The sequence below is a fragment of the Dipodomys ordii genome, unplaced genomic scaffold (genome assembly GCF_000151885.1).
Source record: "Dipodomys ordii isolate 6190 unplaced genomic scaffold, Dord_2.0 Scaffold97, whole genome shotgun sequence".
NCBI lineage: Eukaryota > Metazoa > Chordata > Mammalia > Rodentia > Heteromyidae > Dipodomys > Dipodomys ordii.
The window spans coordinates 4,179,157-4,194,086 of record NW_012267313.1 but is presented as its reverse complement, the minus strand read 5'-3'; the positions used below and the strand labels follow the sequence as shown (position 1 = coordinate 4,194,086).

At 39.1% G+C, this 14,930-nt stretch overlaps 1 protein-coding gene across 2 annotated transcripts in view; it reads right to left on the bottom strand.

Annotated features, from left to right (window-relative positions):
- Positions 1-14,930, bottom strand: part of L3mbtl3 (l(3)mbt-like 3 (Drosophila)) — a 100,459-nt gene that overhangs the window by 45,125 nt on the left and 40,404 nt on the right. For both annotated transcript variants that reach the window (XM_013026903.1, XM_013026904.1), the window contains 2 exons: positions 5,683-5,759; positions 1,206-1,291 (listed from right to left, as the gene is read on the bottom strand). In XM_013026903.1, coding sequence (XP_012882357.1) covers positions 1,206-1,291; positions 5,683-5,759 — 163 coding nt within the window. The remainder of the gene's footprint in view (positions 1-1,205; positions 1,292-5,682; positions 5,760-14,930) is intronic.

The window sequence follows — 14,930 nt, the reverse complement described above, 5'->3', positions numbered from 1 at the left end:
ATAGAATTAGTATGGGTTTAGATATGGATGAAACCGAAATCAAGACTGTAAAGAGCAAAAACCATGCTGCATGAAGAGAAACTCTATTTAAGAATTCGATAGTCATTTAAGGTAATATACATATATACATATATATATTTTTTTATTTCCCACTCTTCCCTTGAACAGAAAAAAAGTTTACTCTGAATCCTACTACGTTTGACTCAAAAAGTAATGACTCTGGATTAGATACTATAGTACTAAACACAAATGGCCTTGCAACTTAGGAATTAAATATGCCGATTTGTGGCAATAAAACCAAAGACAGCATCTCCACTTGCCATAAACAAATCTGAAGAAATTACAAATATAATTTCGTTTGCAAGTATTTTCCTGATTGTTCTTGGCCTTTCAGAATAGTTAGCATATAAAAAAGAGGTTAGCTGTAAGATTTCAACCACTCAAGTCTCAAGCAGCATTATTTTTCAAGAAAACTTTAAAGTCCAAATGAAAGTATTTTTAATATGTCAACAGCAAAAATTCCAGTAACAATTCTGAAAATTCTGACCTTAAAAATTGTAAAACTCAGCCAGGTGCCGGTGGCTCACACTTGTAATCCTAGCTACTCAGGAGGCTGAGATCTGAGGATTGCAGTTCAAAGCCAGCCTGGGCAGAAAAGTCTGTAAGAATCTTATCTACAAATAACCACCAGAAAACTGAAAGTGGCACTGTGGCTCAAGTGGAAGAGCACTTGCCTTGAGCTAAAGAGCTCAGGGACAGTGCCCAGGCCTAGAATTCAAGCCCTACAATCGACGAAAAAAATAAAAAATTAAAAAAAAAGGAAAACTCAAGCTGGGCACTGATGGTGCAATGGTATAATTCTGGCTATTCAGGAGGCTGAGATCTGAGAATCACTGTTCAAAGCCAGCCCAGGCTGGAAAGTCTTTGAGACTCTTATCTCCAGTGAACTACCAGAACACTGGAAGGGGAGCTATGGCTCAAAGAGGTAGGGAGCTAGCCTTGAGTAAAAAAGTTCAGGCACAGTGCCCAGGACCTGAGGTAAAACAACTGGAAAAAAGAAAAAACCTTGTGAAACTCTAAGAATGTCTTAGTTGGTTTCTCTTTTCATTCCTGTTCAGGTTTTCCAGTATCATCTTTTTCTGTTCTTAAATTTTATGAACAAATAGTATCATCAACACAAACTAGAATAGTACAAAATGTCTTACCACTTTGAAAGCTCTTGCAGGAGCAGGTAAAGAATTGGTTTCTTCTAAGTATTTATCCCAAGAAAAATGTTTCACATTAGGATGACCTAAGAAACAAAGAAAAATATAAATCCTACAAAACTTAACCCAAATGACAATGAGAACAAGAAGCTATTCTAAAAAATTATGAGGTATAGTTATAGCTATAATCTAGGAATTAACTTTCATACACATATAACTTGAAACTTGCTCAATGTTCAGAACTATTTACAATAATGACTTTTTCATCTTGACCATGATTTCTTCTTTTTTTCAGTTCTGGGGCTTGAACTCAGGGTCTAGGCACTGTCCCTGGGCGGCACTGTCCCAAGGCTAGCACTCTGTCACTTGAGCCACAGCACCACTTCTGACCTTTTCTGATTATGTGGTACTGAGGAATCGAACCTAGGGCTTTACGCATGCTAGGCAAGCACTCTACCACTATGCCACCTCCCCAGCCCCATGATTTCTTTGTAGATAAAAATCAGTACAAAATAGAAATCATTTATTAAAAGGAATATAGAACTATTATATATACTAAAACATGAAAAATCTCAATTATCTTCTGTATGGTTAGGCTGAAATATAGAAATATACCAAAATTATAGATTGTATGTAAAAAGAGCTATTATTTGCTCCATTCCACTGCCTTTCAAAGATCAAAGTCTATTAGGTAGGCATGAGCAGGAATTAATGGGGGTCCAGAAGAGTAGGAATTTGCTACAGAAGAGGAATAAACAAATCTGCAAATATATTGGTAACAACGGAAATCAGGTTTCTCCTTGACAGAGAATATGCCTGTAGGAAAACTAGGATGGTATCAATGATGTTAGATATGAATCAGAACAAATAGCTTTCGATCCATCCATAGAGAGAAGTAAATTTTTGTGCATTAGGGACTAATTGATTTACATATAGGTCTTTTAAGTAGGCATATGCAAATATGCAAATAGGTATATTTACATGTATATAAACAAACAATTAGGTGTATTTACATATACCTACTTACATATCTATATATTAAATATATACCTAGATATTATACATATACCTATATATATACATATATGGGGGGAGAGGACTGGAAGCAGACAGATCCTAGTAGAACAAGTATAAGTAGTTACAAGATCTTAGTTTGTAAGTATCCTCTGCAGAAAAAACATGGATTCTCAGAGAAATGGACAACTGTAGGGTAGGTAAGGTAAGCATATGGCAAGCCTAAATCTGGTAGGAACAGTTGTCCTCAAAAAGCGAAAGAACATGTCCAAAAGACATATAAATCAGCTTAAATCTTCTGAAAATCCAATACAAAATAAATGAGGTTACAATGCTTATTTGAACCATTTTTACATATACAGTTCAATAGCATTAAGAACATTCAAAAACTATTATATATTTGGCTATTTTTGAATTATTTATTTATTTTTATTTCTATTTTTTGCTGGTCCTGGAGCTGGAACTCAGAGCCTGGGCACTGTCCTTGAACCTCTCTGTGCTCAAGGCTAGTGCTCTACCACTGGAGCCACAGCGCCACTTCTGGCTTTTTCTGTCTACGTGGTACTGAGGAATTGAACCCAGGGCTTCATGCATGCTAGGCAACCACTCTACCACTAAGCGACATTCCCAGCCCCAATTTTGAATTTTTTTAAATCTTGCCAGAAGTTGTATTTTTTTCTTCTATTAAAACCAATGAAAGCTAAGTGCTGGTGGCTCACACCTGTAATCATAGATACTCAGAAGGCTAAGATCTGAGGACTGAAGTTTGAAGCCACCTTGGGTAGGAAAAGTACATGAGATTCTTATTTCCAATTAACTACAAAATGCTAGAGTTCAAGTGATTGAGCACTAGCATTGGGCAGGAAAAGCTTGGGAATAGGACCTAAAAGGAGACAGGGATCATTCTGTCTCATCCAGGAAGTCAGCAGTCATGCTACCACCCCTACGCAGCAGTATCAGCAGGAACCACTACAGAATGTCAGTGTTTATTCACCAGGTCTCTCATCATTACCAAAAGCTGGTAACAGGAAGAAAGAAAAATCCAAGAATCCTCACAGTAGTTTCAATGAAACCAAATGAGGGCGTCAACTATGTACTCCCAGCTTTGAGTGTTCTATAAGCCGCCAGACGTGGAAGAAGTGGACACATGAAATCTTCTGGATAGAACTACATTTGGACCACCAAGTCATTATTAATAACTTGTCTTAGTATTAGATGACTTTTGTCTCTTTTATGTTTAAAACAGATCTATATGTTAGTCAGGCCACAGGTGTCCCCTTACTCTCTTTAGCATACAAGAAAATTTAGGAAGTGGAAGGTACTAGATTTGCATATCACAGGAATGGTCAGTCCTTGAATGAATAAACTATCATACACCCTGAATGAGGCATTGTGTCAAGGAACAGGGACAAGCCTTACAATGAAGCCAGCTGGTACAGTGGAATGAAGACTAGTATCTGAAGCTCCTCAAGGAGTCTCTGCTCTTACAAGCTGTGGAGCTCCATCTACAAAACAGCTGGCAGTAAAGCAAGGACTCATTCTTTCCTGTGATTTGAGAAACCTCTTTTACTTGTGTGCCTGTCCACAGAACAATCCTCCTAACCAACGAGACTTCATGTAAGCCGTTGACCCTGCCTATCTATTCCGATCAGCAGAGATCATAACACCTTCCATAGTGACATGCTCAACTATTCACAGTCTTAGGATGCTGCTACAAAGATGCCCTGAGCATATGAGAATAACTCAAAATGACATACCACAAGCAGTTACACTGCTTCCTGTCAGAAGAAAAACTGAGAAGGCTCCATGGCCACAGGCACACAGCTAAAGCACCCAGAAACTTCAGACAACAGAGACAGCACTAACATGAGCTGCAAAATCTATTTGGAACCAAAAAGCACAACAGAAAGAAGAAAAAAAAAGGACAGCAAACAGGAAAACTCTAAAGTAAGTAAAAGATCGTAAGTCTCGGGCTGGGAAGGTGGCTCAGTGGTAGAGCGCTTGCCTTGCATGCATGAGGCCCTGGGTTCGATTCCTCAGCACCACATAAGCAAAAAAAGAAAAAGGCCGGAAGTGGCACTGTGGCTCAAGTGGTAGAGCACTAGCCTTGAGCTGAAGAGCTGAGGGACAGCACCCTGGCCCAGAGTTCAGGCCCCCACGACCGGACCCAAAAAAAAAAAAAGATTGAAAGTCTCAAGGTTCTCAGTTGAAGGTGAGCTTCTTGCTTCTGTCAGAATCACCACAACATATGTTGTTCATGCTACACCTACAGTGCCAGGTCCCCTGCAGTCACTTGTCTGTACTTGTCCAAGCTTAACAATGCAGGTGCACATTCCATCCTTAACTGTACACTAATAAAATCAAGTCTAGAAATGAACCTCAAACTTCAGCATAAAAGATTTCTTTAAACAGAATTTGCTTTTCCAATGAAGACAATGCTTCAGACTCTCGTAGAAAGTTAAGACAATGACTGAAGGAACAATGAGGGTCAGAAGACCACATGTAGCCACAGTATAATGAAGTGTTACTGTAACACAACCACATTCTGCTATGTGCACTGTCTATGGCTACTTTTGCATTACAACTAGGTGAGTGGTCGTGACACTTTGGCACACAAAACTTAAAAGCAGCCAGATGCCGATGGCTCATGCCTATAATCCTAGCTACTCGGGAGGCTGAGATCTGTGGATCATGGTTCAAAGCCAGCCCCAGCAGGAAAGTCTATGAGACTCATCTCCAATTAACCACCTAAAAACGTGAAGTGGCGCTGTGGCTCAAAGTGGTAGAGTGCTAGCCTTGAATGCAAAAGCTCAGGGCCAGTGCCTAGGCATGACCAACTCACACAAAAAAAATACAAAACAACAACAGTTGGAAAAAACAAGAACAACAGCAACAACAACAACAAACACTTGAAAGTACTTATTACCTAGCTCTTTACAGAAAAACTTTGCCAATTCCTAAAATACAGTAGGCCTACTTTATTCTCAAATATTATTACATTTGATTTTGAGCAAGCAGTCAAAATGAATGAATGAAAGAATCTATCAATGAGTGAATAAAGAATCAAAGGAAATTTCAGAAACTAAGGCTTGTGTGCACATTACTCAGCTTATCTGATGAGAACCCCTTGATTTTGTGTTATCATAGTTATGTTTAAATTGTGTGATCCACAGAGTGTTTCCTTGCCCTTAATTTTGTAAAAATATTCCTCCCCAGAAGCAAATGGTGACCCCAAAACATGGGAAACGTTATGAGCTTATGGGGTGAAGGGAAAGTTTTAGATCTGTTGAAAGGTGGCATGTTTTGTGCAGAAGTTGGGTGTAACTATGGGAAAAATGAACTGAGCATGTGCAATGAAACCCATGTATCCTGAACACACTGTTTTCCTTTACAACAGTCTCCTTGGAACCAAAGCCCTGGGGGCACCAAGCATCTATGTATATGAACTGTGTCAGGCACCAACCTGGTGGAGTAATAAGGGTTCTTCTGTGTTCTTTACACCATCCAACGGGATGAATATGTGGACTAGATGCTTCACACCTGGAGGATATATAAATTAAAAAGTTGCAATTATCAGAAAAACTCACAAATAAAAGTAAATATTTTAACAAGGCTGGACACCATGAACACATTACAGAGCTCTGACTGGAAAACAAAATTGCTAAGCCAAAGGATGTTGCAATGTCGCCATATATACCAACTAGATTTTTTACTCTAGAATAGCACATGGATCTGACACCCAGCAGTTTTCTTTTGCTATAATTGAAGTTTATATCCTGAAATTTCACATATAGCCCAAGTACAAAGATAGCATCATTAAAATTCAGAATTTCCATTCATAAACATCATGTGGGAAAATAGACTGTGTGCATACGCAGGCTAAAATTATATTGGCCTCTCTAAGGGCATATTCAAAGACAGGAAGCTCAATCTTTCCCGGAAAGTCACATGCTGTTTTATTACCCATTGGGATGGTAGAGAATGTATTAAAACAAGGTGCCTCTTTTTCTCTTCCCTCTCTGCTCTGTCATCTTTACTTTAGTCAAGCATACATTTTTCCAGAGCCTTTTTATCAACATGCAAACTGAGTGCATATGATTCTTTGCCCCTAAGCATATTTGCTCTATATGTTCCTAACCATAAAGCACTTCATCCATTCCTTTGCTAACTCATTCAAAATGATGCCCCCAGACACTGGGATAGACCCTGAGGAAGATGAAGCCAATAAGAAAGATAGAGTCCTGCTTTTGTGACACTTAGTACAGCAGGGAGAGACAGGAAATGAATAAAATGTAATGGACCCCCTCTCCTATGTCTATGGAACACTGGTCCACAATCCCTTCAGTTACCAAAGGCAGAGAATGTGCACATCCTTTATGTAAAATAGAGTAGCAGTGGCCTACAATCTCAATGGACATCCTCCTGTACACTGTAAACTATTTCTGGATTATCTATAATACCTAGATCATAGTTTCTAAGTATAACATAATGCAAATATATACAATAGTTGTTATACTGTTATTCTGCTAAACTGTTTAGGAAGATAATAAACTCCTGAAAACCCTGTGCATATTCTGTACAGGTGCAACCACTACTGGCCTAACTGCATTTTTGATCTATGTTTGTGATCTGCTAATGTGGAGCCCATGAGTACTGAAAAAAAACTGTGTATGTACTTTGGTGGCATAATGCTATGCAGACAAAGGAAATAACTGAACTGATTGAGTGAGTGCAAAAGTCTATTTCTTCATATAGCCTAGTCAAGACAACCTCTTACCAGGTGTGGTGGCACAAGCCTATAATCCTAGCACTGAGAAGGCTAAGGTAGAAGAATCATAACTTCTAGCTGGCCTGGGCTGTGTAACTAGACCCTATCTTTTTTTTTTTTTTAAGACAACCTCAGGTGGGCGTGGTGGTGCACAGCTATAATCCTAGGTACTTGGAAGGTTGAATAGGAGAATTGTGGTCCACAGCCAACTGGGAAAATTGCTAAGACTCTCAAAAAACCAACAACAGTAAGGCAGCCTTGAGTTCACTACCCAGTGCCATAAACAAGACAACAAAATAAGATGATTAAGCTACCTCTTCAATAAGGCAACATTTGAGCCCAGCCTGGAAAGAAAGACATGAACAACTCAAATATATAAAGAAAATCAATTCTGGGAAGAGGACACAGCAAGTGTAAAGGTTATGGAAAGTAACCTAGCAAGACTGTCTCAGAAATAGAAAGGCATGAGGGCCAGCCACCAGGTGACTCGGGCCTGTAACCCTAGCTATTTGGAAAAGCTGAGAACAGGGTCATACTTTGAAGCCAGATCAGGTAGAAAAGTTCCAGAGATTTCTGCTCAATCCATAGCTAAATATTATCCTTAGTCTGCCATCCCAAATTACAGGTGAGGCTGAGACTGGGAGGGTTGTGATTCCAGACCATCTGGGCAGCCATGGCCATCCATTTTCACGGATGAAAGCTAGATGTGGTGAGCCCAGTTACAATAGGAAGTCTAAAGTAGGCAGATCAACAGTTGAAGTGCATGACAGGACAGGAAGGAAGACTCTATCTCAAAATAACCAGCATAGTAAAGGGAAGGAGGCATCGCGAAGCGGTAGAGCCACCAGCCTGGCAAGCACAAGGCATTGAGTTCTAACCTCAGTCCTGGCTAAACATAAGTAAAAGCCGACAGAAGGAAGCAGGAAAATGAGAGAAGAGAAAGGTCCATGATGGCCATAGGCTTGGGGTTTTACTGAGTGAATTAGAACATCATCATGGGGATGGGAGGGGGGGAGTGTTTAGGCAGAAGAGTCACTTAATCTGATTTATATTTTAAAGTAATTGCTCAGCATATTGGGAGCAAGAGAGAGGGTATTTAGAAGGCTGCTGCAAGTAGATCCTGGTGGCCTGGACCACAGGGGTGGTGGTGAAGATAATGGGAAATGACAGGGAAAGAAAGAGAAAGCAACAGAGCGAGTTAATCTGATTAAGATGTAATACATGCATGTGTGAGATACCATGGTGAAACCCCTTTATACAATTAATGTACACTTAACAATGTATGACAGGAAGGAAAACGGGTTCTGTTGGGGGACAGGGGTCAGTGTGGGGGGAATGGAGCTGGTAAAGGGCAGTGAATGTGACTAAAGCTATATATACATGTGGAAAAACACAACAATGGAACCTGTTGAAACTGTCTTAAGAAGGGAGATGGGGATGAGGGAGAGCAAGAAAGGAAATGAGGTACCCCGTATGTATGGAAATAACAAAATGAGACCTCCCGTGTAACTAATATATGCCAATGGAAATGAGTTTTATAAAAGAATCTCAAATATAGATTAAAAGAGCTCTTCCACTACATAAAATACAAACTAGTCACAACAAGTTTTAAAAAAATGAAAGAAGTTATAGAGACAGTTCTATGAAACCATACTTAATGGAGCTTTTTAGGACACAAAGGAGATTTTATTGTTGAATCTGGGAAGTTGCAGGAGGCAAGGTAAGGGATACAGGAGAATTATCTGTGCTGTTTTATAGACTGTTTTCAGAAATAATAAAACTATTTTCGTTTTAACCAGATGAGAAATATTCCCTTGGTTAAGTCAAGAAATACACGCTAAGCAAATCCTTTGATCAGAGGTTCTCAGATGCTCAAGACACAGCAGGTTTAAGACAAGTAAGAATTCTCCCCTTTATGCACTAGCAACTTAGCCTACTGATTCAGGCAGAGGCCAGGAACCCATACCTGGAGAAGTGCTCCCCTACCTCCCCCCTGCAGGCCCTGCAGAGTCCATCACCCAGTCAGTTACTGGGTAGAGACAGGAAGGAGGGCAACACAGGTGCAGACACAGGGAAGTCCCTTCTGACCGAAATAGGAAAGAAGACAACTGAGAGGAAGGCCAGGAAGAGGGCAGAAGCCTGGGAACCAGGTGAATAAAGTTCAATAGTCTGAAAGAACAGGTCCATTGGAGTTTAGCAGCCACAAATGTGCATTCAAACCAGTCAGCATGACATGTGACTATTTCCATTTCCATTCAACTACTCAGGGACAGGCACATGGTAGACAGAATGTTGGATTCAATCAGGCTGAAATTTTGCCAGGCAAATGTAGTATAAGTAAATGGAGACGAAACTCACAGGAAAATATAGTAGTTAATATAAATACATAGGCACTTAAAGACATATCAGATTACCATCTTAAAAAAATGGGTTAGAACGTTTCCCCATATGTATTCTCAAACATAATAGGTACTCTGAACTTTTTAAAAATACATAAATACAAGTATGTACCAGGGCTAAACTACTCATTAGGCACAGTCAAAATATTTCAGAACAAAATAGGATATAGGAGAGAGTTCCAGTGTACACATGAATATATTCAAGACTGTGAAGAAACAAGTTCTGAGTTGTGTAACTTAGCCTTTGCTGAAAGTAGTTTAATCATAAAACACCATGTATTCAGCAAATTATTAACATCACACTAAACATTAGTGTTCTATAGAACACAGTTTGGGAAATGTTAGTCCAAAAGGCTAGGCTTGCTCTAGAACAATGGAGGATCTGGAAACCTCAGCAGAATCCTCCAGGTGGGCAAAGAGAAGGTAAAAGGCCCGGATGAAACAATGGCTGTTGCTTCTAGTAAATAAAAAAGTCTCCTAGATACTTAGAAACAACTCTCTAGACAACAAAAATTTAGGCGAATAAGATCAGCCCACTCACAGATTCCACTCTGTCCTTCTCATGAAAACAGCCCTGTACAGGAAACCATAGGAACCCAACATTTTCTACTTTAGAAGAAAATACCATTAGCTGTTCAGTTAAAAAGCTTCTTCCTTCATTGACTTGTTATCTCAAACCCTTCTTTCCCCAAATTACTTGTATCTGTTAAGGTTACAGGGTGCTGTCACTATTTGGGGAATATGAAAGGAAAACAAGCACAAATCTATCAGTGCTAAGTTCATGTGGCAATCACTACAGTTCTTCCAATATACATCTTCGTGGTTTAATGCGCTATTCCTTAAAATGCATCATTCTAAAATGGCTATAACGTAACTATGAAGCTTTATTCTTTGCTATAATAATGTTTTTTAGACAATCATTTATACCATGGCTTGTTACTAACTATATATTATTATGCATTATGTATTTTAGGAAAGGATTGCATATGCCTTCATTAAGAATGTAAAAACAGCTGGGCATGGTAATATTCCTGTAGTCTCAGTATTTGGGTAGCAGAAGCAAAAGGGTACATAGTGAGCTCTAGGCCAATCTGAGCTGCCCAATGAAATCCTTTCTCAAACAATGAAGCAAAAAACAAAAAAACCAATGAATAATATATATATATATAAACACACACATATATATACATATTTCTTTAATTTCTTTCCTCCTTAGTCTACTACAACTGTAGAGTAATATTTTATAATTATCTGCCAGACTCATGATGATTATTTGAAAACAATAACAATATTTTTTTGTCAGGTGTGGGGCCTGAACTCTGGGCCTGGGTGCTGTCCCTCAGCTCTTCAGGTCAAGGATAATGCTCTACCACTTGAGCCATAGAGCCACTTCTGGCTTTCTTTTTTTCTTGCTTACGTGGTGCTGAGGAATCGAACCCAGGGCTTCATGCATGTGAGGCAAGCACTCTACCACTGAGCCACCTTCCCAGCCCCAATAATAAATATTCTTTATACTCTTGATCGTACTAGATTCCTTTACAAATTGCAATTAAGAAACACACTTTGGCATATTATTGTTACTAAAGATAAATACATATTATATTGATCAAAGTCTCTATTTAAAATAAGCCGATAAGAAAAATAAAAATAGCACTACTGTTATCTATTTTCCTGTTCCCAATATTTCATTCAAAAGTTGGAAGGCTGTGAACTCTACTCAGACACTAAGAAGTCATCTCTTAGTCCCACCTAGTGTTCAAAGGCAGAAATGTAACTACAAAGAAACAGAACTTGAATCATATTCATCCTCATTCACCCTCTTCATTAGTCCTCTCTCTTCCACTGACATAACCCTGAACCACAGAACTTGCTTTACTTTATTGTCACTTATTTTTTTAGTGGTGTGTTTTAAGTTTCAAAGTTGTTTCACCATGGTATTTCAATTGTGAATCTATTTTAATCAGAATTTAACCCTCTCTATTCCTTTCTCTTTCCCTGCCCTCCAACCCCTTGTTGTTTTTAATTTTTTTTTCAAAGGGGTTTCACTTCCACAGCTAATGCACACATACAGGGCTCCACAGACCTGCATAATAATGGCTGAGTTTCTTTGGAGAACCTTATGCCACTTGGCCTCCTCTTGTGATTCCCCATAGTAGCGTAATTCATGAAGCACTCCCTTTACCACTAACCAACAAATACCACACTTCTTTGTGGTGAGCTCCCTACTTCTCCTTGCCATCCCCACTTCACAGACAATCCCTTCCCCCTAGTCGCAGCAGTGCACATTAACTAACTTGCTGCAAGCTCTACCCCACAGTGACTTGAAAAAGACAAAAGTGATAGATACCATCTTAAATTCCCTGGTGTCAACAGTGTTGAACTTTCTTCCTTTTTCTCTGGGATAACCCATGGTCTCAGATGCTTCCACTTTCTCTCCCCCCTCCACGTGCTGAGACCTTCTTCTGCCCCCAAATAGCTTGCCCCACAAGCCATGCTCTAGGACCAGGGAGCTGTCCGTGGCAGCAGATGTCCCCTCAGGCAACAGTCATCCTCTTTTGCTTCCAGCGTCAAACTTTTCTGCTTGATTTCTCTTTATCATTTGTTTCTGCACCTAAAAGTTATTTCTGATGCCAGGTGATGATATAGATCTTATTGTTTGTACCTGTTGGAAAGGAAGCAACTGAAGCCTACAAGAGTGAAGCAAATACTGGAAACAACAAAACAACAGCTTGCTGCCAGTCCATACATATGCTACACGTGGGTCACAACACAAGCTAAGGCTTTCTTTGGCCAGGAATAGTTCATCCCTATCTCTGTATCAATTCCTTTCTTCTTTCACAGAATACCTCACTCCCATGTCCTTCCAGAAGCCTTCCCCATGAATGTTCCAGCGAGGGTGAGCCAATCCTTCATTCCATGCATCTTTGTAAGCCACAAGTGGTTGCCTCTAATAATGAGGCACTAACCAGCCAGCAACTACACCCAGCCAAAGCAGAGCTAATTGTATTTCTCTACTACCCTACATTATAAGGCCCCTGTGTTAAGCTGAAAGCTTCCTGGGTTCCCTTCGCTCTGGCACCCTCACATCAACACTTAGAGTTCTCTCCCTTAACGCAGTGATGACCAGTCTGTTGACTTTGAGACCACTCTAAGTCAATTACCATATAATGTTCCCACTGCCAAATGCTTTAGTACAATTTTAGGAAAACACAATTACTACCACGCTCAATTTATAAAAACAAAAAGGATCCCTCTATGAAAACAGCTGGCAGTACATGTAGAGACAATCAGAGGTTTATTCTAAACCACTAACTCGAAGCTGCTCTTCTTCACAGGCACACATTTCACTGATGGGTCCCCTTACTCATTAAGATACTATAATGAAACAGATCTAGTGCTGGAGGAAGCAGCAATCTCATTCATTTAGGTTTTGGTACTAAACATCCAGCCAGTCCTGTTGCTTTGCCTTCTTGGATGCTCAAGGACAAGGCCACATGAAAGAAATATTTCTTTAAATAAAGTCTGCTTTAAAGGAGAAAGGGGGGGGGGGACTGATCTCTTTATGCGTTCTGCCCCTGACTCCAACCCTCCAGTCAAGGGAAGGAAGAAGGGAAAAGAGGTGTGCACAGGCTGGGGGATATAAGGCCCTCCCTTCCTTCCTCCCTTTCTTTCCTGGATTCAAAGTTCTTTCTAGTTCAATATTTTGTAACATATAAGATCACTCCTAAGTCCAATGGCTATCCAAGGAACTTAATCAACCAGCTCAGAAGAAACACAGAGGGGAAACAAAGGTTTCTAACTGTAACCCCTAGCTACTAAGGAGGATGAGAACTGAGTCTGTCAGACTCATACCTCAAATTAACCAAAAAACCTGAAGTAGAAGTGTGGCTTATGTTGTTGAGCACCAACTAGGCTTAAGAAAGCCAAGAAAGAGAGCCCTGGTCCTGAGTTCAAGCCCCAGTACCAGCGCGCACGCGCGCACACACACGCACACACACACACACACACACACACACACACACGCACAAAAGTTTTCAATCCTACATACTGTTCATGATGTTCCTTTGTAGAAGGTACACATTTCATTACAACGAAACATGTAGAACACAGATACATGTTCTCCAATCCCCAGTGCATATAAAAAGCGATGTAAGATTGCTGTTCAATTCAAATCGAAAAAAACAATCTCATTTCAAAGCTACTTTAAACAGAGTAAGGCTAGCCAATATGCAACCTCAATTACACACCTAAGCAATTGATGTAGATAAAAACCACTTCAAATATCAAAGAATATAACATTTAATAAAACTAGAGAAGTTCCAGTATATGTAAACAATTTTCAAGGTGCCTTTATTTCCTATGAAGGAAAAGAATACACTGTACTTGATTTCTGACAATTAACAAAATATGACTTTGTGTCAATAGTTAGAAGTGTAAATAATCCTCAAAGCCACACCATCCTAAAAAATAATAGCATCAGTTTGTGCTCATAAAAGTGCGCAGAGTTTTAAGTTCTTTCTCAGAAAGAACCTTGGACCCTTCCTGTTTTTCTCCTGAGGCATTCAGAATCAAAGAAAACTATAGATGTGCCAAATCCTCTCACAATTTCTCATTTTCCCCAGGACAATATTTTAAAAGGCAATATATGTTATTTTAAAACTGCAATGTATGCCTTTAAAACACAGTAATACCTATAAAATCATACAAAGACACTAATATCTGCTCATTTTGTAAAAATCACATAAAAGTTTAAAAAAATTCTCCCCAAATAATTTAGACTGTAATTTAAAAAAATAATTCACATGTTTAGTGATTAGTCACATACAAAATGTTATATGCAGTTGTCTGCCAAAGTATCTTAGGGTTGGGATTTTGAGAATAGAAATACAGAGGAAACAATACTGCCTGTAAATTCATCATTGTTAGTACTGAGTAAAGTCTCAAGGGGACAACTTTGTCATTGATTTTGTACATGCCTATGTTCAATAAAGGGTTTTTTTTTCTTTTTATTACAGCCAGGCATGGTGGCTCATGACTAATTCCAGTTACATAGTAGGTGGTAAGAAGGAAGGAGGATCACAAGTTGAAGCCAGCTCAAGCAAAAAGTTATGAAGATCTCATTGCAACCAACAAGCCTGGTGTGGTGGGATATGCCTATCATCCCAGCTACAGTGGAGGCACAGACAGGAAGATTACTGTGCGGGCCAAAGCTGGACAAAAAGTTTGGGATCAAATAACTAAAGCAAAAAAGGGCTAGGAACATGATTCAAGTGGTAGAGTATCTGCCTAGCAGAAGGCTATGAGTTTAAATGCCACTACTGATAAAAAGAAAAAAAAATATTCCAAACTGAATACAAACACATTTTATGAGAAAAAATATGCTTTTCAGAAAGATATGGAAATTATTAAATATTCTGAAGAACTTGATCTTTTGTAATATAATCAAAAAATGACTTGTCCACAAGTCTTAACACATTACAATAAATGTAACAAATCAAATAAATCATAGAAACAAATAGTAGAAAACATTTAAAAATCTAAATA